The sequence below is a fragment of the Carya illinoinensis genome, chromosome 1 (genome assembly GCF_018687715.1).
Source record: "Carya illinoinensis cultivar Pawnee chromosome 1, C.illinoinensisPawnee_v1, whole genome shotgun sequence".
NCBI classification, from domain to species: Eukaryota; Viridiplantae; Streptophyta; class Magnoliopsida; order Fagales; family Juglandaceae; genus Carya; species Carya illinoinensis.
The window spans coordinates 26,748,539-26,770,502 of NC_056752.1; the positions used below are offsets into that span (position 1 = coordinate 26,748,539).

The following is a 21,964-nucleotide window of genomic DNA, read 5'->3' on the forward strand; positions in this document are numbered from 1 at the left end:
CACAACTTGGAAACCCAGGTTTCAGATTTTTAAAATCGGTTTTATTCAGGTTCCAGTCCAGGTTGGATCTGAAACCCGGGTTCTAGTTCAGGTATACCTGGGTCGGAATGCGGATGAACAATATTAGAAAACATTCAAACCTCCTGAATGTAGCTCGCTTTTTGAGGTTTCAAGCTCACATTCCATTAAAATTTTGGGGTAAATGTGTTCTCATAGCCACCTACCTTATCAATTTAACCCTCACCCCACTGCTTTCCAACAAATCACCCTATGAGGCCATCATTTCCAAACTCCCCATATATTCCCATCTCAAAGCCTTTGGCTGCCAATGTTTTGCTTCTACTCTCTCTCGAAATCGATATAAATTTGATCCTCAAGCGAGAAAATGCCTCTTTCTTGGACATCCCTTCAAAATAAAAGGTTACAAGGTCTTTGATCTTGAAAACCACACTCTTTCTGTCTTGCAAGATGTAGTATTCCTTAAGATCATTTTTCCCTTCCAAACGTCATCCAACCCTACTTCTTCAGAATCCTAAATCCTCATACTCCGTTCTTCCCCATTCAATTTCTGAATTTTTCCATTCATTCAACTTGCATCCCCCAGTTCATTCAGCTATGCCTCCTTCCTCACCCTCATCTTCCAATACCCAAGAACCTTGTTGTTCTTCTTCTCCTGCACCAGCTCCTTCAATTGCTATTCGACATTCCTCTCGAGCTAGCAAAGCACCCACTTACCTACTGGATTACCATTGCAAGCTAGCTAACTGCCCATGCTCTCTTAGATTCTTCTAAACAAGGTGCTGGTAAGTCTGCTACCTTTCATTGTATCTCTTCTCTCTTACCAGAAGCTACCTCCTTCCTATAAATCACTTGTTTTATCTATTTTTATACACTCTGAACCCCAAACTTTCAAGTAAGCTGTCTAACACCCCCATTGGTGCAAAGCCATGGCTGCTGAAATCAAAGCCTTAGAACTCAATTATATTTGGACCCTCACCTCTTTACCTGATGGAAAACAACCTATAGGTTGTAAATGGGTATACAAAACTAAATATAACCCTAATGGTAGTATTGAAAAATACAAAGCGAGGTTAGTTGCAAAATGTTATATGCAAGTTGAAGGTCTTGATTTCCAAGTAACTTTCTCTTTTGTTTCTAAACTTGTAACTGTGAGATGTCTTCTAGTTGTGGTAGCCCCTCAAAACTAGTTTATCCACCAGTTAGATGTGAACAATGCATCCCTTCATACTAACTTGGAAGAGGTAGGCCGAGCACTGACTTTTTTGGAGGTTGACTCCGACTCCGACTCTGACTTGTCGTAGCGGAGGCAGATTCAGGCTTTTTTATTGGTTTTTTTTTTCCTTAGCTGATTTGAAATTTTAATTTGACTATCTTGGGCTCTCACTAATCAGATTTGGGCTTCCAGATTTTAATTATTTAAAAAAAAAAATTTCAATTTCAATTTTATTAAAACATAACTAAAATTGAAAAGAAATAAATCATTGTACAAATTAATGTTATTATACATTAGTATTATATGTTAATGTTTATACATTAGTATTAAACGTTATTGTACATTAATTACTATACATTACTAGTACATATTATTATACTTTAGTTATTATATATTAGTATTATATGTTATTATAAATTTATATATTTTTGTTTATATATAATAGATTAGTATTAAATGTTATTATACATTAGTGTTACATGGTAGTAATAGTTAATAGTATGGTGTCTACGTATACTAAGTTATTATTAGTCAATTTAGTCAATTTATATAATAGTATAAGCATATTATTTTATAATAATTTGTTCATATTAGTATATTATTGAATTTAGTTAACTATATAAGTTGTAGTTTTATAAAATATATATGATTAAAATATAAAAAATATATATTTTTATAAAATATATACAATATCGGAGTCAGAGTCGGTATATTGCCACCTTTTACTCCAACTCTAAGTCTAAATTTTTTTGTTAAAAATACTCCGATTCCAACTCTAATTTATCTGATTGTTAGAGTGAAGTCGAAGGTGGAGTCAGATTTTTATATTTTTGCTCAGCTCTTGGAGGAGGAAGTGTATATGGAAATACCACCTGGTTTTTCCTGTGAGGGGGGAGCTTCAAGTATGAAAACTGAACAAGTCTTTATATGGGCTTAAGCAAGCCTCTTGTCAATGGTTTTCCAAACTTTCCCCAGCTCTCACCTCTTATGGCTTCATCCAATCTCAAACTGATCATTCATTATTCACCTTGCATGATTCAGGGCACTTTATCGTACTTTTGATTTATGTCGGTCATATCATTATGACCAGCAATCACCTTCTCTCTATTACAAATTTAAAAAATTATAATATGTTAGTGTTATTCTTTAATATTTTAATTTTTAATATTACTTTTATAATTTATTTATTTTTATAAATCAGGTAATTTACTTTAGGCTATCTATTTTACTTTTTTGTTGTTTTTATTTAAAAAATATTAACTTTCTTAGTTTGCCATGCAAAATAGATATTATTTTTTAAATTTTAATGATGTAATTTTGTGATATAAATTCAATCAATGTCACTTGAAACGGATAAGCTAGTTAGTATGAAACATAAAGGGTCAGTTTGAATTGAGAGGGGCTCTCAACCCATCTTATTTTATCTCATCATTACAAGTTTCACAAATTTTCAAATAAAATATAATAAATAATTTAACTTTTTCAAATCTCAAAACAATAATTATTTTAAAAAAATAATATTCTAATAATATTTTATTTAACTTTTAATATCTCATCTCAACTTATCTTATTCCAACTCACTGTCAAAAACCTAACAAATGTTTTGATAATTTCAATTGTTAATTTGACTTTTCTCTAAAAACATAATGACCAATATATTTCATATTTTGTAATAAATGGATACAGCTAAATTTTTTGTTCATAAAAATCAATGGAAATTTGAGAGTTACTTTGAAATATTTGGAACTTGGCAAATTCTCAAAATGCCCTTAACATAGAAGTTGTGTGACCAAAATACCCTTAGCTTTCAAATTTTGGAATAGAAAATAGCATGCATTTCTAACTTAAGCTAGGATGTATACAAGTACCATAATTATAATGAAAAACTTATAAAATAAAGCTTCATAATTAACAACAGGGTTGACAAATGACAATGTTAAACAAGTTTGGCCTGATTTAATGAGCCTATCCAAAATAAATCATTTAAATATGATTAAACAGCCAGCAGGTGTGTATATATAAGACCAACAACAGCTAGACTCATCAGATTTCTCAAACTCAAACCAAACAAAACTGAGATTATTAACACATTTACATATTGCAATCCCAAATCAGACTCAAAATTGCCTTTACATATTCAATTCCCAATTCAGCCAGTACACAATATTACACAAAACATGGAAGAACAAAATAAATACTGTGATTTACAGTTTCAACAAGGAACACTTCTTTGTGAGAGGACGATGGAAAACAAAAGTTACAGAAGGCATAGCAGGAAAATACCATTTCAATTCCATCATATTACTGACACCTCCTGCCTGCCCCCACCCCAAAAAAATAAAGGAATGAATGTGATCTATATCATATCAAATTAACAAATATCATCTAAATTTGTAACTGAGTTTACTGGCTACTTTTCTGCACTTCTGAATGTTTTGTTCACTTGAGAAAGAATTTCCAAACATCTCTATCAGCCATCTCTTTGACTATATGTGCTCCAAAAATGCCTTCTTCATCTACAAGGCTTCTCAGGTGCCGTGCTCCACTGTTGAAGCCAACATAATTCCTCTTCGTGGCTAAGTACAACACTCCATATGGAGGTTTCACACACTGGTTATCCAAAGAAAATAAGTAAAAGATGAGTAGGATAGTTGCAGCTCAATTCCACATGCGCAAATCAACAACACAAGGCAGAAAAGCAAAAGTGATTTTCATACTCATTACAAATCCACAGAGCTTGAGTGATGTTTACATGTATTCAACTGCCACTGGCACTACCAAGAATTTTAATTTATTTCTATTGTTTGGCATTTGTTCAAATGTTATATATGTTAATGGGCATAAACTTCTAATCTCAGAACAAGGATAGAGATGGCATATGAGATGCTTCCGTTATTACAACAAGGCTCTAGGCCACTATCTACATGCCTCCGACAGACATATACATATCTCATAATTTTCTTACCCAATTATTTGTCAAGGATAGGTAGCCCAACTATATCATCTTAATTTAAGCATTCACATATTTTGAACAAAATATGCCAAGAAAAATAGAGAAAAATCCTTGAACCCTCTCTTTTCTCAGACCTACTAATAAATCACAGCATAAAAAATATGGATACCAATGAATTTCAGATTACTAGGAGTACTCACAAAGGAAACAATGAGATTACCAGAAATCCTCTGCCAATATGGTCATGAGGAAGATTGGAAGCATGTATGCTGATTTAACAAAATATCACCAAAATGACTCACCCATAAGAGATAAAGAAACTAACCTTTTTTATGAGTGCATATAGCTTCTTCAAAGATGTAACTGAGTATGGGATCTCTGTCATCAAAATAACATCATATCCACCCTCTCCCTGATCGTTCTCACAAGCCCTCTCCCATGCCCGACTTCCAGAAAGCTTTCTTGATCTCCTCGAGGAGGATTCCTGCCCCACAATGCTACCATCTAGACTGCTACATCCATCCATGAAATCCTCCTCGGAGAAGCTCAAGCTCATTACTGGTGTCACTTCAAACCTTTCACTCTTCACAACAGACAAGACACTGGGGAGTTCTTCCCAGTCCCCAGCAAAAAAGTGAACTGATGGAGCCAGAGTTTGTCTGGATGGAGTGAGGGGGCTCTCTGGCTGTCGGCTCTGCTTGTCCCGACCTTGCTCAAGATTTGCAAGGACATTTGGCATGGTTGTGCATCTTATAGTTTCTGCATTGAGGTCTTGAAAGTGTACTGTGCAAGCACCCTGTACATAAGTTAATCAGATATAGAGCAAGTACATTAGCAGAGAACCAATTTTAATTGCTTTTATGTATTTCCTTATTTAGTTTATGCCCCTGGCCTCTTTCATTTCTCAAGCAAAATTTCTGGTTTGTGTTTCTCCATGATGAATATATTTGACAGTGTTTTAGCTTTAGATGGTAATTCATAAAGTGTATCTTCCAAAGTGCTAATGTCTCTGGTTTAAATTGTACTTCTTATCAAGATAACAGTAGGGAGGAGGATAAGGCTGCGGCTTCAATGCCTACTGTATATTTGTGAAAATTAGCAATCAGAAAAAAAAAAAAAAAAAAAAGAGGAAAAGGAAATATCTTTCAAAGTTTGCGGGCAAACAGAAATTTTGAAAAATTGACAGATTTCACTTGGTAATTGCAATGATGATGAGGGCAATTTCAATTCACTAATGATTTGAGCCAAACAACTTAAGAACTACAGAATGCAGGGACTAAAATTTGAAAAAAATAAAATAAAATTAGGGGTGTAATAAAAGTGCATATCTTCTATGAGCAAGCAATTATATGGATACTTTGCACACTTGCCTTCTAACTATAAACGATGACTTGAACAGACAAAGACATCCTTTATATACAGATGAAATTGTCATCTAACTACGGGCCATCTGTGTTACTTGAAGGTAGATTTCAAGTCCATTGGTTTAAATTCAACAGTGATTAAATATATATATTTTTTTAAACATTTGAAATAACCAAACATTAGATGGTGCCCCTCAATAATTTGCTAATGTTTTCATGAATTACTAACTACAAGTTCCTGCATAGAATAAACAATATGCTTTTTATATATAGAAATGTGGAGAGAATGTAGCTGGAAGTAGATGGGAGAGAGAAAAAAACTAAAGCGAGTCATTTATACACTTCAAGGTACATGTATAAACGAGAAATGTGCAAAAGTAAAGGTCCAAGTCTCAATCAGTTAACAGAATTTACCTTCAAGCAGGCAAAAATCCCAGGGAGTCCATAACTGCAACCGAGCTGCAAGAATCAGCAAGTAGATATGTTAATTTGAAAGGCTTAACTTAACTCATACTGCATCAAAAGAAAAATTAGTCACAAGGATCAAATGAGTGACAAAGCAAGCATCACCCAACACCGTTAAAAATGTTCAAGTAAAAAGGTTTCCTCCTCATAAAGATGATATTGAAAACTGAAGTACAGTTAAAGTATTAGAATGTACATCAGAAGCATATTTAGATTAGTGTTATATATAAACAGGAAAATTGAACTAAAACAGCATAGAGAAATTTTCAAAGGGCAGATCTACATCAATGATTCTTTGGATGTGGTAATCCTCTGTAAATGGAATCAGCATTAAGAAAAAAAAGCTATTCTTTATATGGTCATGAGCAAGACAATCTTGGCAAATATACATTTCTCCCATCCAAGAACACCATGCGATGAATATGTTGATTTTCTGAATTGGGATTGATATTACTAAAAAAAAAAACTAAAGAATATTATTTTTGATAAGTAAAAAGAAAAAGAAAAGAAACTAAAGAATATTAACAAGACTTAGCAAGTAATTGAAATTCCCCTTTGACTGGATTACCTCAAGTACTGTTTTGCCTCTAAAGCTCAATTGTCCATCACGAATCTCATGCTTAAGGACATTAACAAGATCAATAGAGCTGTCCCAAGATTTCATATTCCCTACAAACCAGAGTTTTAGTTGTAAATTAAAATCAATCATTTGATATATATCTTGTGTGGAGAACAAAGCCACTAATGGAACAAAATTATATCAAATCTCTCTATAGAGAATAGGAGAGTGCTAAAGTAGTAATAATAACAACGCTGATGACAATAATAATAATAACAATCCTAATAAGTGGCAAATTCAGATTCGACAAAGTCACATGAAAATGAATACTGAACTGTCATGTACCTACCATCAGGTTTTGAAGCAATCATTTCCAAACCATTGAAGCCAATGATATCAGCAACACTAACTCTACCCTGAAGCAGATTGGAAAAAGGCATCAATTCAATAATCTCATTGAAGGAAAAAACTCAGGCTCACAATTTAACCCATGATAAAAAAAAAAAGAAAAAGAAAAAAAGAAAAAAAAAAAAGAAAAGAGATTCGATCAGTTTTTAAAATGGTAGCAGCAGGAAAAACCAAAACAATACTGCTTATAAATTTTGTAACATTCACATAACCAGATTGGTGTGTATAACTCAGGGACGGGGGCTTCAGGCCTCCCTGCCCCAAACTCCCCCCCCCCCCCCCCCCCCCCCCCCTTCTCAACTTCACTTTCCTGGTTCCACCCATATAAATGTTGTTCATTTTTTTTTTTTTTTGGGTGGGGTGGGGGGAGGGGGAGGGGGGGGGGGGGGGGGGGGGTGGTGTGGTTGAAGGAGGAGGAAAACATGGCCTCTACCAACTGGATTAGAGAAGATATGTAAGAATTTACTTTTTCCTCTTCCAACAGAACAGAAAGATCATGCAAACACAAAGTGAACGTATAAATGCTGACGAGCACAACTGTCAAATCAAGGGTCTGACCGATGCACCTTGAATACATTGAGCACTTGTAAGTCTACATTCTCCCCAGCATATTTGTACAGGTGAGCTGTCTGCACAGGGGAGGAGAGTATGAGAGCTCAGAAAACAATTTAACTCTCCCCTCCCACCACAAAAATAAAGGAGGCAAAAAAGGCTGCAGCTGAAGAATCCCATTTTTTTTTTCAAGTCCAGCTGAAGAATCCTACACTATATGGTGATAACTTTTCATTTTCCTGACACACTAAGATTAAGATGGTTCATGATGGGGGAACTACCTTTGATGGGAGAATCTCAACAGCAGGCGAAGGGAGATGCACATCTCTCTCTGAAATGGAGGATGTGCTCTGACTTCCACGGTCATGGGGCATCAACCCAGGCAAGCACTGAGAAAGCAATATCCGAGCACGCATCGTCATTTGACCTTTAAATAACTGCACTTTGGAAAGAACAAACTCAACACTTCAGATCAAAATGCAGAACATTCCTTAAGGAAATTACATGCTACAAGCGTAGTAATCACAAAAAGATAATGATAAAAACAAAAATTCAGCTGAGACTCCAATTCTCCATAAAATCATGATGATGCTAACAACATGAAATATGATAAGAAGAATTTATACTAAAAAAGTAGAGATCTAAATGGTCCTGCGAATATCAAATCTACATTAATACAACAAGAATGTATCTGAAGGGTGAGGAATCATCATAGAATGTAGAAACAACAGGTCATAATCATAAGCAAGCAAGTACTTAAGGAGGAGAAAAAAAAAAAAGAACAAAAAACCAAAGGACAAAAAATAAAAAAGCAGTACTTGTTAAGAGAATGACACTCATGATTACAAATCCTAATGAGAACCTCTAATACGGAGATATGGCTATGCTACCCAATTTAGAAGCAAGTACTTAAGGAGGAGGAAAAACAAAAGACCTAAAGAAAAATAAAAAATAAAAAAGCAGTACTTGTTAAGAGAATGACACCTGTGATTACAAATCTTAATGAAAACATCTTATATGGAGATATGGCTACACTACCCAATTTAGGGTATAAAAGAAGACATTTAATACAAAATAACACCCAAGTGGAAATGGCCCAAAGATAACTAGTAGAATCACTTCAAGGCTATCAATACTACAAAGGATTCACATGGGAGCATTCAATTAATTTGACTCATTCAGACACCATGGGAGCATCCAAATACCTCACTGGCAATAATTTCAGAAATTAATAGTTTAATAAGATAACCAGTAAATCATCCAACTTGTGCTGCAGAAAAGATATGGTTTTTCAACATGAAGCCTGAGGAAAATAAAAGGAAACTATAAGCCCAGACAAGCAAAGCCAGAGACCAGATATTTGAAGATCACTCCAGAATATTCAGCCCTTATCTTCAATTGCATTCAAGGGAGAGACACAAACAAACAAAAGGAAGGAAAGAGAGTATTAAAAAGATAAAGAAAGAACCAAAAGTGAATAATAACAACAATGGCAATATTTAATATTACACACAAACCAACTAAAATCTTCAAGACCGTCCATAAAGCAAAATGCATAAAAAAAAAAAAAATCAAACACGACAGAATGTAAAATATGTATATATATATACACATATTCCCAGAAATATACTTTCAGATTTAATTAACATACGAAAACTGAGAGATGTAGAAAAGTGGAACTGACCCACATTTCAATTACGTTCGAAAAGAAAGCCTACGTTAAAAGATCAATCAAAATACAATTGCAAGCAACCAAGAGGAATTCAGAAACATAAAGAAAACAGCAATACCAAAAACTTGGGCAAAAGAAAAGGCACTTGATCCGATTATACCAAAAGTTCCCACAAGACATAAAACTTCAAAATTCACAAACCATATGATAACTTAATTATGCAGAAAAATACGCTCAACCAGCTTCTTCTTTCACATCCAAGACCAAAACCCAGAGAGCAAAATCAATTACGATTGCTTAAAAAAAAAAAAAAAGGAACTGGGCTAAACGAAGAAAGCAAAACCTTACCAACAAAGTCAATGCCTGCGATAATCAATAATTCAACACGGAATTCTGAACCTAACAAAGGCCCTTTTTATAATGCAATCCAAGGTATCAAACGCTTAAAAACATTACGATTTCATAGCAAAGAGATCATTCCCACCAAGTCAAAAGAGAATTCCAAACTAAATGGAAATGCTTATAGAGAGAGAACGGAGAAGCTTCGGTGCTGGCATGAACTGTTACTCCTGAATCCCCAACAATGCCCCTCGTTTTAAAGTATAATATCGAAACAACCAGTGAAAGTGAGGTACATTGGTACATTACGGCGGCGTTTCCGTGAATACCGAAAGAAAATAAGGGTAATTCCGGACAGGCACGATATTTCTGCCTTTGGGTGAGACTCATGAGAATTCTGGTGGACCAAAGCCTGCTTGGTCGGCTGCCGTTTTTGCCTTCTGGACGTGTAAAACGCAGCGTTCGCCTCGGATGATTAAAATTTAAATTAGTTAAAATAAAAATGAAAATAAAAAACTTACTCTTTTTTTAACAAGTAGTCAATAACTCTATTTTAAATTGAAATTAAAATTAATTATATAAAATTAAAATTATTTTTAATAAAACAGCAAAATCAGTTGGTTATAAAATAAATATAAAAATATTGTTTATTATCATTACCCTTCACGCATTAATGGCTCATTTAGATTTAGAGATGAGATTAGATGGTTTTAAATGAAAATTGAATAAAATATTATTAAAATATTATTTTTTAATATTATTATTGTTTTGATATTTGAAAAAATTGAATTGTTTATTATATTTTATGTGAAAATTTAAAAAAATTATAATGATAGAATGAGATGAAACACTATCTAAATCCAAACGAGCTCTAAATAATCATACTTTTATCTTGCCATCTTCTTTGAGACATATACATAATCATAAACTTGTACCTTGCAATTCTCATTGAGATATGATCATAAAATGGTTTAATTTCATACTTTCACCAACAGCTCAAAGTTAATGATCATATTGATAGTTTGGAGTGAAAGTAAAGTATTTTATAGTATAGGATGGAAATAAATAAAAAATAAAAAAAAATTAGTGAGAATTTGCGGTTGAAGAATCTAAAATTCGAGATAATGTAAATTCAATATAAATATTTTAATTATATGTCTTTGACGGAACATTTAATTTAGACCGAATATTAAAAGGTAATAGATTCAATACAATTATTAACAACAAACACTCATATTTTTTCAACATTTGGTAAGCTTTGATTGCTGTTATGGTCATGTTTGGCTGCTGGGATTGCATTCCAAGTTTGGTGTAGGACGTAGACATGGATTGACTTCAACCCTTCAGGAAAATGGTACCACCAATTCAACACATGTTTTTTTGAAAGGTGATGGTTAGTGGGGAGACTATGGAATTGGCTGGGACACATAAAAGTCATCACCAATTTTCAGCAGAAATTAGAGAATCCTAATAAAAAGTTGTCCAAAGTTTTTTTTAAATAAATAAAATAAAATAAAATATGAGGACGCAATTTTAAACTTCCCTTACGATCCTATAAGCACCCCCCACCTTGGATAATTTTAAGCTTAGTCTTATCATATTTGTTATGTTGGAGTTGTCCCACATCAATTATGGAAGAGGCTGGTAGTCAGTTTATAAGTGTGAGGGAAGTATTGGACTTCTCAACACTTAAAAAACTAGCTCAAGAATTATGGTTTTCTTTCACATTTATAAACTGACTACCAATCTCTTTCACAATCGATATGTGACAATCCCAACATATTGCTCATCAATTGACCTAAAACATAAATACAATATTCGATCTCGATCAATGACGCTGGATTTGTCTCTACATCTTATATATAAAGTGAAATTTAATGGGAGACCACTAGAATTATATTAAGGAAGATTCAAGACTAGGAACAGCCATATCATGTGAAATGAAAGAGAAGTAATAAAGAGACTTGAACCCAAAAATTATTTAAAAAAAAAAAAACTATTAAATTCATGACTATCACAAGAAACTACAGGTAATTTATAATAAGAAGAGGCATTACCTTGTGAAAAGCAATAAAAACAGCATATTAAAATCAACCCACTTAACTATTGAAATGTCAAATCAAGTTCGTATCAATATTTACATTATAAGGAATTTGAAATCACTACAGAGAATGATGTTGATGCCAACCTACCATCATAACTTACACCCACCCATTTCTTTTTTACCGGACGAGTTAATTAGGCTTTTGGAATGACCCAATAGCAAAATTAGAATTATTTTATAATTTTAATGAAATTGAGAGTAGTTTTATAATATTGAGATTTTTTTTAATAAAGTGACATGATTCATGTACTTGTTGATTGAAAATAAGTTGTGAAATAATTTTAAAGAGTTTTTTTTATCTATACCATTACTCGAATGCTAAATACAGATTTAGGATGTACAAATTTTGAATAAGTCTTTCGAAAAAAAGAAAAATGTATGACTCATTATTTAAAAATAACGAATTTTTCCAGATGAGGGGATTTTTTTTTTCAAAACACTTGCACGAGATTTACATCATATAAATTTGTACAAATTATTCTCCTATTGTATAGATATTAAAAGTAAATATTAAAAAATTAAATATTTAAAAATCATACCAATATTAAAAAATACTTCCTTAATCATTAACTAAAAAAGTTTGATATAAAATAAGTATACACTTTTTCGATGGCTTTATCATTTCTCTATTTTAAAGTGGTCCCTCCTCCATTGCAATTCTATCATTATTTCTCCTTCGAAAAATACTGACGTGGCATATTATTGCCACATTATAACTATTAATAAGAAGACACATGTCATGTTTATGCACAGCTGGCTAAGAAAGATTTTTTATTTAAAAAAAATTACATTAGCGTGCCCGATCAACAAAAATACCTAAAATTGAAAATATACGAAGAAAAAAATTGGATGGCAACCCATCCATCCACCCACCCACGGCCTTGATTGACTGGTATCCCATCATCCACCCTTTGAGTGTCCATTTTGACCACCCATTTTGTTGAATTTAATTAATTTATTTTTATTTTTAATAGTTATATTTTTTTTCTAGAGAAATCATATACTTCATTAAGTAGATAAAAGTTAGCAATCTGCCAATACAACAACAGAGTTCATATATTGATCAACATAACTGATATCAATGATTTCCTGCAATTTTGTGACTGCATCTTTGGCTAAATGGTGAGTCACCATATTAATCTCTCTCTTAACATGTCTGATTAGCCACTTTACCGTTTGTGCCAAGAGCTTTTTAGCATCTGCAATAAGGCTACCAAAAGAGTTAGTTTCCATTTCAATGGATTGTAAAGCTTGTACTACTTGGATAGCATCTTAAGACAAACTTATTCAGTCCAAAAGCCTTAGAGAGTCTTAACAGCTCCAACCATTCCGCTTGCCTTAGCTCCAACTGGAGAAGTGCAATAGCTCAAAGATTTCCTTTTTTTTTTGCAAGAACATCTCCTTGATAATCTCTGAACACCACACCAATCCCAATCTTAGCATAATCCTCATGAACAGTAACATCCCAATTGACTTTGCACCACTCAAGCATAGGAGGTTCCCCTCTTACCACAATCACAGGAATGGTACTACCACTCCGAGCACGGGTTACAACTACCCTTTGGTAGTCTTCATAGGTTAATTCAGCTTGATCAAAGAGTATTTGAAGATGTAAAATAGTACCTTCATGAATTAGTTTGTTTGTTCTAAGCCATATTGCCCTAGCAGTAGTAGTAACCATTTCAAGTAAAGGTTGATCAACAATGGACATAAGTTGTTAAAAAATAACTCCAAAATCATCAACACAGAAAGAAGATCTCTGAATGGTTTTTCCCGCTAGCATCCAAACATCCTTGGCTGGAGGGCAAGACCACAGAATATGGCCAGTTGTTTTAGCTTCTAAGTTACAAACAGGGCCCAAATGGTCCTTAACCGTAGATATTTCTGTTATACATGTTCAAGTTAATAAGATGAGAACCTGTGCATTCTCGCCAGAGGAACATCTTAATTGCATTTGGAATACTATGGGACCAATTTTCTTCCTTAGAAAATCATGAGCAAAAACTAAAGAGGCGTCCCTATGAGACATTGTTTTGAGATGTTGCCGAAGATGATAGGCAGTTTTCACTGTGAATTTTCCTAACGATTTACATTTCCATGCAAGCTAATCTTCACAATTTTCAACACTTACTGGTTTTTAGAGGATATGGGTGTAATTAATGTATATAAAGGTGTTAGTGTCATTTGTATATTGTATATATAAATTTAAAGATCAATAAAAATATCAGTAGAATTTCTCTCAATATCGACTACATGGTATCAAAGCACTCTGCGTAGTCGGTTGGTAGTGTTGTGTGACAAATATTTTTTTCAATGCGTTTTCATGATTAGTGGTTGTTAGTGGTGGTTAGTGGCGCTGTGTGGAATCACTGTAGCCATCTGTGGTTGTCTGTGGTGTTTTTCGGTGGTGTTGTCTTCGGCGTTGGCGGCATGGAGTGGAATAAGCCCATTTTCAACGTGTTTTCGGTGACTTCAAGTGTCAAAGTCACCAGAATACACCTCACTGGCTTTTTCTGTGCATGCCGGTGTGTTTTCCATCATCATCGGCTGCTAGAGCAACCGTATCTCGTCGGCGAGGAGCTCTACTTGTGGTGTTTGGTTGCGGGTTTCAACAGAACCCAGTTCTAGACTGGGTTTGCCTCAAACCTGGAATAGGAACTTATTCCTATCCGGAATAAGCCTTGTTTGGTAACGGATATAAGGTAAACTTATTCTTGGTTAGGGATAGCATAATTCAATTTTGGTCAGGGGTGAACCTGGTACAAGCTGGAACCCAAAATAGCCCGGTTCAGGCCCGAAACAAGCCGGTTCAAGCCCGAAATAGATCGGTTTAGGCCCGAAACAGGCTTGTTCAGACTCGATTTTTGCTTATTTTGACCGGTTCAAATTAGTTTCACCCAATACAAGCCCAAAATTTGGGTTTTTAATTTGGATTTGTACTTTTCTAGCTTGTATTTTCCAATTTTTCATCCATATTTCATATTTTTATGTGAAATCTTTTCTTCTAAGTGAATTGTTGTGATATTTTTGTTTTCCATGGCAACTAAATTTGAATCAATGTCTCTTGCACCAAATGTTAGTACGCCTATGACTTTGGTAAAGTTAAATGGAAAAACCTATATGTTGTAGTCAAGATCTGTTAAAATGATTTTGAAAGGCAAAGGTCTTCATCGTACTCATTCGGTTGATCTAGTTCCTGCTTCGACTAGTTCTACCTTTGCTCAATGGGAGCAAGAAGATGCTCAAATATTGTCTCTGATGTTGAACAGTATTGACCTTAATATTTGTACAAGCTTAATACATTTTGACACCGCTCAAGAGGTGTGGAGGCATCTCAAATAGATGTATTCCGGTTCTGGAAACATAACTCGTATTTATGAGTTGTGTAAACAATTCTTAGCGTTGGAACAAAGTGCTTTGGGCCTGGAAGAATATTATTCTCAAGTGATTAGCATATGTGAAGAACTCAAAATGTACCAACCTATCATTTCTGATGTTCCAAGTATGCTGAAACAACAGAAAGATTTTAATGTTGTTCGCTTCCTTGTTGGCTTAAAGCCTGAGTATGAGTCAGTGCATTCTCAAATCTTGGCAAGTCCACAGCTTCCCTCATTTCTTGATGTATTCTCTCAACTTCAGCAAGCTACATTGTCTTTTTATCAGAGTAAGGAGAGATCTACTTTAGTTGCCTTCTATGTTGCTCCTGCTGGGCGTGGAGGTCGGAGTGGTAGAGGTACATGTGGGGGACGTGATAATCGTACTCGAGGTCATGAATCTCGTAAGTGCATCCATTGTGGTCACACTAACCATTCAGTGGATTATTGTTGGGATCTGCATGGTAGACCATCTGGATCCTCTAATCAAGCCACTTTCCAAGATGATCCACAATCAACGAGCTCCAACCTAACTCCAGAGATGATTAGCATATCCAAGGATGAGTATGATCAATTTTTGGGTCGCACACAGACCGCTTAATCTTCCATAGCAACTCGTGCCCATTTAGGTACAGAGTCCACATGTCTTGTCTCATCTACTCAACATCCATGGATCATCGATTCAGGAGCCAATGAACACTTGACCGGTTTGTCTTATTCCTTATCTAAGTTAGATAATATGACATCTCCAAAGAGTGTTACTCTTACTAATAGTTCTTTTGCTAAAGTTATAGGCATTGGATCCACTAATCTCACCGATTCTATATCATTGTCATCTGTTTTATATGCTTATAGTTTTCCCTTTAGTTTACTATCCATTAGTAAAATTACTCAAACTCTTCAATGTTCCGTGACCTGTTATCCCTCTGTATATATCTTTTAGGATCTCAAGACAGGGAAGAAGATTGGTATGGGGCATAAAACTGGTGGTCTATATTACCTTGATGTCAAATAGTCACCTACTCGAGCCCTCACAGCCTCATCATCTTCTTTTGAATGGCATTACCGTCTTGGACACCCATCCATTTCTTTTTTGAAATGCTAAGTTAGGAATTTTGAAAATGTGTCTCCCTTTTCTTGTGAATCATGTTAGCTTAGCAAATACCATCGTGTATCTTTTGTACCTCGATTTGATAATCGAGCTTCTAGTCCTTTTGAATTCGTTCACTTTGATATATGGGGACCAATTAACATTGTATCAAATAAGTTTCAATATTTTGTTACATTTGTTAATGACTATTCTCGTATGACATGGTTGTTTTTTATGAAGGCACGATCTGAACTTTTTTCTCTATTCAAAGTCTTTCAGAAAGAAATTAAAACTTAATTTAGATAAAAAGTTCAAGTCTTGCGTTCTGATAATGCTAAAGAGTATCAATCCAATTCCTCTATTACTTACTTAAGTAATAAAGGAATTGTCCATCAAACTTCATGTTCTTATACACCCCAACAAAATGGGGTGGCTGAACGCAAAAATCACCATTTGTTAGATGTAACCTGAGTACTTTTACTACACATGCATGTTCCTAAACACTTTTGGAGTGATGGAGTTCTTACTGCGTGTCACCTTATTAACCGTATGTCATCATTAGTCCTCGATGGTTCCTCTCCCTTCTCCATCTTGTACCCTTCTTCTTTACCTTTTTCTATCCCTCCAAAAATCTTTGGGTAATTTTGCTATGTTCATAATCTTGGCCCAGGTTTTGATAAGCTTGATCCACATGCTACTATCCAAAGTGGCTCTCCAACATGGTCTTGGTTAAGAAAGCAAATTGAAAATGGAGGATGTGTGTGGATTTCATAGACCTGAACAAAGCCTGCCCTAAGGATAGATTCCCCTTGTCACAAATCGACATTATCATTGACGCCACGACAGGATACCGAGTGCTAAGTTTTATAGACACATATTCAGGATACAATCCTATCTGCATGAATCAGTCCGATGAGGAGAAGACAGCGTTTATTACCGACACAGGTATTTACTTGGCAAAGTTTGCTTTTAGGGTAGATTCAGGGAAATCTTTGGGTTTCATCATCTCTAAAAAAGGCATCGAGGCAAACGCTGAAAAGATTGGTGCCATCTTGAACATGAAGCAGCCTCAGAACATCAATGACACCTAATGATTGGTGGGTAAAGTGGCAAACTTCAATAATTTTGTGTCAAGATCCACAGACAAATGTCTCCCCTTTTTTAAGGTTCTACGAAAGATACACCCATGGAACAAGAAATGCGATCAGGCTCTTTAAGAGTTGAAGCAGTATTTATCCAACCCACCTATGTTAAAGCAGCCCAATAGGAGGACACCTTATACATGTACCTGGCGGTATCCCCCCCACACTATCTCTGCAGTCCTAGTTAAAGAAAAGGAAGCAATACATGCACCAGTATATTACACAAGCCGTGCAATGAGAGGTATCGAGACCAAATACCTGCGAATTGGAATGTTGGCATTTGCATTAGTGACAACTGCCAAGAGATTGTGGCTATATTTCCAGGCTCACCCCATGAAGGTATTAATAGAAAAACCCCTCAGGAGAATAATGCAAAAACCAGGTAGCTTGGGAAGATTGGTCAGATGGTTAGTGGAGATTGGCAAATTTGACATCGATTACGTGCTTAGAAGTGCAGTGAAAGGGCAGGCTATGGTAGACTTCATCGCCGAATTTACCGTGTTCCCAGCAGAAGTTGAAGTTGCACCCCACCAACAACCCTAGCTGGTATTCATTGATGGACTCGCCTGCCAAACAAGAGGAGGAATAGGGATTTGCATCGTGGAAGAAGGAGATATGAGCATTATTACATGGCAACACTTATATTCAAAACCAGTAATAATGAAGCCAAGTATGAATTCTTAATAACTAGACTCTCAATTGCGAAGACTCTAGGTGCCATGGAAATTGAAGCTAAAGCGGATTCTCAAATCTTGGTAAACCAAGTAATCGGAGTGTACACCACAAAAAGGGAAAAGATGGAAAAAATATCTGAGCCCAATGTTGGAGATCTGCAACCAACTTGCTTGTTTTAGTCTTGAGCAAAAATTGAGGAAGGATAACACAATAGCAGACATGCTATCCAAAGCCACCTCTGCGATGGATGAGACGGATTTACCTTGGGAGGTATAGAGGAGAGTGATAGAGATCCCAGCGATTGGGGTACAGGTAAACCAAGTAGGGCATACTGGGCCAGAGTAGGCCAAGGCAATATCAGAGTACTTGGCACTAGCAAACTCCTCAAAAAGAAAGAAACAGTAAAGAAGATCAAGAGGAGTGCAACACAGATTGTTAAGACTGATGGAATCCTTTACAAAAAAAGGATTTGTCGTCCCTTTGTTAAGGTTCATCTCACCTGCAGAAGTGCATTATGTCTTGGTAGATATACACGAGGGCGTTTGCCGTATCCATTCTGGCTGAGAGGCTTTGGCGAGGAAAGCTCTTAGGGCGGGATACTATTGGTCCAATGCCCTCAGAGACGCCAAGCAGTTTGAGAAAAAGTGCATCAGATGCCAGATCTATGCTAATGTCCCAAATTATCCCCTCGAGAAGTTATTTTCTATCACCGCCCCATAATGGCCACTTGCTCAATAAGGAATTGATCTGGTAGGTCCCTTCCAAACATATAGTTATTGTTGTATATTATTTCACAAAATGGGCGGAGGTAGAGCCCCTTGAAACCATAATGACAAAAGCCATCACCAAATTTCCATGGAAGAACATTGTCTATCGATTCGGCATCCCTTGCAGCATAATTTCCAACAACTAGAAGTAATTTGATTCAGAACATTACAAATAATGGTGTAGAGAGCTAGGAATCCAAGCTAAGTACTCATCACAAGGGCACCTACAAGCTAACGGGCAGGCGAAGGTGACAAACAAATCCTTACTAAAGAAGCTCATGGACAGGAAAGGAAAATGGGTGGAAGAGCTCCCAGGAGTGTTTTGGGCGTATTGGACAATTGTGAAGACCCCAATAGATGAAACACCGTTCACATTGAATTTTGGGAGTGAAACAGTCACCCCGGTAGAAGTCGATTTGCCCACGCACCAAACCCACCTCTTTAGCCAACTTGAGAACAACAAGGCATTAGAATAGCACCTTGACCTACTGGAAGAGAAAAGAGAAAAAGCTAAGATTCAAAATATCCTCAACAAAATGAAGACAAAGTGATGCTTCAACAAACAAGTCAAACCTGAATCTTTTAAAGTAGTCGACCTAGTGCTCAAAAAAATAGGAGTGACAATGCAAGGTGAAGGAAAACTCAGCCCATGATGGGAAAGGCCCTATGTAATAGTCACTAGCAACCGATCGGGGTCATACCACCTCGAAGATTGTCAAGGAATGGAGTTGAACCACCCTTGGATGCCATGTATTTGAAGAAATTTTACCCTTAATTCTTTTCTAAGATGTATTCAATAAAACAAGATCAATTAAGGCAGATAGTTGCTCAACTTGAGCATCCCACCCCAGTGATATACCCACCAAATTCGAGTCCAAAAACTCGCGGTGGAGCCAATGGGCATGGAGGTCAAGAGACCCCGCTACCCCTTACTTAAACACCAAAGTTAAGTCCAAAGACTTTGGATAGAACCAATGGACATGGAGGTTAAGAGACCCCACAACCCTCTACTTAGCCGCCAAAATCGAGTCCAAAGACTCACGATAGAGCTAAGGGGTGTGGAAGTCAAGAGACCCCACGACCCCCTAAGGGGCGTGGAAGTCAAGAGACCCCACGACCCCCTAAGGGGCTTGGATTGCATGAATGGTAAAGCACCCAAAGCTATCATAACCGACCAATATCGGGTAATGAAGAGTGCTATTGCCATTGTATTCCTTCAACTAGTCTAGCATATAATGTGCAAACTTTGAGAGAAGTTAGGATCTCATGCCAAACTCAATGCGTGGTTGAAGACTGACATTCAGACTGCATTATATGACTCTCAGACCACCACAAAATTTAAGGAGAGTTGGGGTCAACTACTTACGAAGTATGATCTAGTCGACAATAAATGACATCAATCCTTAAACGAGGAAATGTCTTTTTGGGTTCTAGCTTACTTGAAGAGTGTATTTTGGGCTGGATTGAGCACAACCCAAAGGTCTGAAAGCATAAATACTTTTTTTGACGGGTATGTCCATTCCGGAACGACGTTGAAGGAATTCGTCAACCAGTTTAATAATGCTCTTAGAAAGAAGGACGAGGTAGAGATAATTGCGGATTTCAATTCTAACAACCAAACTATTTCTTGCTTGTCTCATTTCAACATCAAGAAGCAATTTCAAAACTTATATACAAATGCAAAGTTTAAAGAGGTCCAATGAGAATTGCTGGGCCTAATGTGTTGTAATTGTTGGTTGGTAAGCACACAATGGTGCATTTTAAAATACGATGTATTGGATGAAATATCTATTGATGACTACATCAAAACAGTCCAATACTCAGTTTACTATAACGAGGATGATGTGGACGTGTGCATTGTTTGAGATGAGGGGAATTCTATGTAGGCATGCACTTAGAGTTTGTCAGTTGAAAAAGGTTAATGTGCTACCTAATGTATATGTCTTTTATTATTGGAGACAGGACTTAAAGAGAAGATACACATTACTTAGAAGTAGTTACGATAAGCAGCGGGACAGATTAGACGCAAGGAATTATGAGCTTAGGTTTAAAAGATTTTCGCAATTAGCAACCAAAATATCCTTAGATAATGAAAAGTTTAGTGCATTCTTACGTGTTTGTTAATAAGTTTGAGACAAAATGTGAAGGTTCAACACTAGCGTCTACCTGCGAACAAACGAAGGCAAAACCAAATGTGGTCTTGGAGAAGGGTAAGAAGATATTAAGCTTCATCATGGTCCGAGAGAAAGGAAGACCCCCAAGTAAGAGGAAGGTTGCACCCTTGGAAAAGATGACTACAAAGAGAAAGAAACTGGTAATGAAAAAGTAGAAATCTGCACTATTAATACTTAATATTCTGATTTTAATATATGCCTATTTTTGTTTTGGAACTTAGACTTGTACGAAAATTTTGGTAGATGAAATGCAATTGGATGACACCTGGGGATCTCAACAATACCAATTTGATGATGGGCTTAGTGTTGGAACATAAAACAGCATTCTTACACAATCAACTCTACCAGAAAATGAGGTTAACTAGATGAACAAGTTACTATAAGTCCCAAAAAGCATGCACCTTTTAATTACATTGTCAGAATGACAGTCAATTATAAATCCAATGACAGTCAGTTTTAATAATATTATGTTTTGTCCCTAATTGATGACATGGTCAGAATGACAATATAATATTATGTTTTGTCCCTAATTGATGACCATTGGGCTTAACTTTCATATTATGAGAGCAATGAGTGAGAAATTTAATGAATTAGGATCACTTCCATATAGTCTTTGTGGTTAGTTGATATTTTCTTGTAGTTGAGCTGAATTAGTCTTTGCAACTTGGCATTGGCTCATGGATGCTAGTATACTGCATCTTGTTAGAGGTTATTTTCTAGGTCACTAGAAAATGTTAAAAGTTCACTAGATAATGTAAAAGGTTCACATTCCAGCTACAAAATCATGGTATGTAAGTCTCTGTGGCTTCTTCACTCTATAGAAAATATGGAGGTAAAGCTTATTATATTAAGGAAGATGTACTAAAAGGTTCTTTATAATCAGTTTCTCTATTGCATTTGCTTTTACTTTGACTTTAAATACAACGCACCAATATCGTTTGTTCCATTACATGGAGACCCCTTCTCTTAGACCTATAAAATGGTGGATTCATGTTTTAAATATAAATAAATTAATATTCATACAATGAGGACAAAAAAATGCTTTAATTGTTTAACTTCAATGTTCCATGAATTTGTAGCTTCTCACAATAG

General features: G+C 35.6%; 1 protein-coding gene across 3 annotated transcripts; it reads right to left on the bottom strand.

Annotated features, from left to right (window-relative positions):
• Positions 1–3,282: 3,282 nt before the first annotated feature.
• Positions 3,283–9,761, bottom strand: LOC122314297 (histidine protein methyltransferase 1 homolog). Of its 3 annotated transcripts, none has more exons than XM_043129807.1 (8): positions 9,556–9,761; positions 7,817–7,977; positions 7,550–7,612; positions 6,925–6,991; positions 6,585–6,685; positions 5,966–6,010; positions 4,513–4,983; positions 3,283–3,844 (listed from the first exon to the last, which is right to left on the bottom strand). In XM_043129807.1, exons 2-8 carry the CDS (start codon positions 7,955–7,957, stop codon positions 3,674–3,676), a joined length of 1,059 nt encoding a protein of 352 aa, XP_042985741.1. In that variant the 5' UTR covers positions 7,958–7,977; positions 9,556–9,761; the 3' UTR covers positions 3,283–3,673. The 3 variants fall into 3 exon arrangements, with proteins under 3 accessions (XP_042985741.1, XP_042985735.1, XP_042985746.1); XM_043129801.1 differs by having other exon boundaries at positions 7,817–7,972; positions 9,556–9,759; XM_043129812.1 differs by lacking the exons at positions 7,550–7,612; positions 9,556–9,761 and adding an exon at positions 9,409–9,432 and having other exon boundaries at positions 7,817–7,972.
• Between the last annotated feature and the right edge of the window lie 12,203 nt (positions 9,762–21,964).

Bases quoted from the DNA above. Each gene is read 5' to 3' on its own strand.
- LOC122314297 (XM_043129807.1), bottom strand. From the start codon at position 7,957: ATGACGATGCGTGCTCGGATATTGCTTTCTCAGTGCTTGCCTGGGTTG. The intron at 6,011-6,584 runs GTAATCCAGTCA...TGATTCTTGCAG, and splicing joins GAGGCAAAACAGTACTTGAG to CTCGGTTGCAGTTATGGACT. The intron at 4,984-5,965 runs GTAAATTCTGTT...ACTTATGTACAG, and splicing joins GGATTTTTGCCTGCTTGAAG to GGTGCTTGCACAGTACACTT.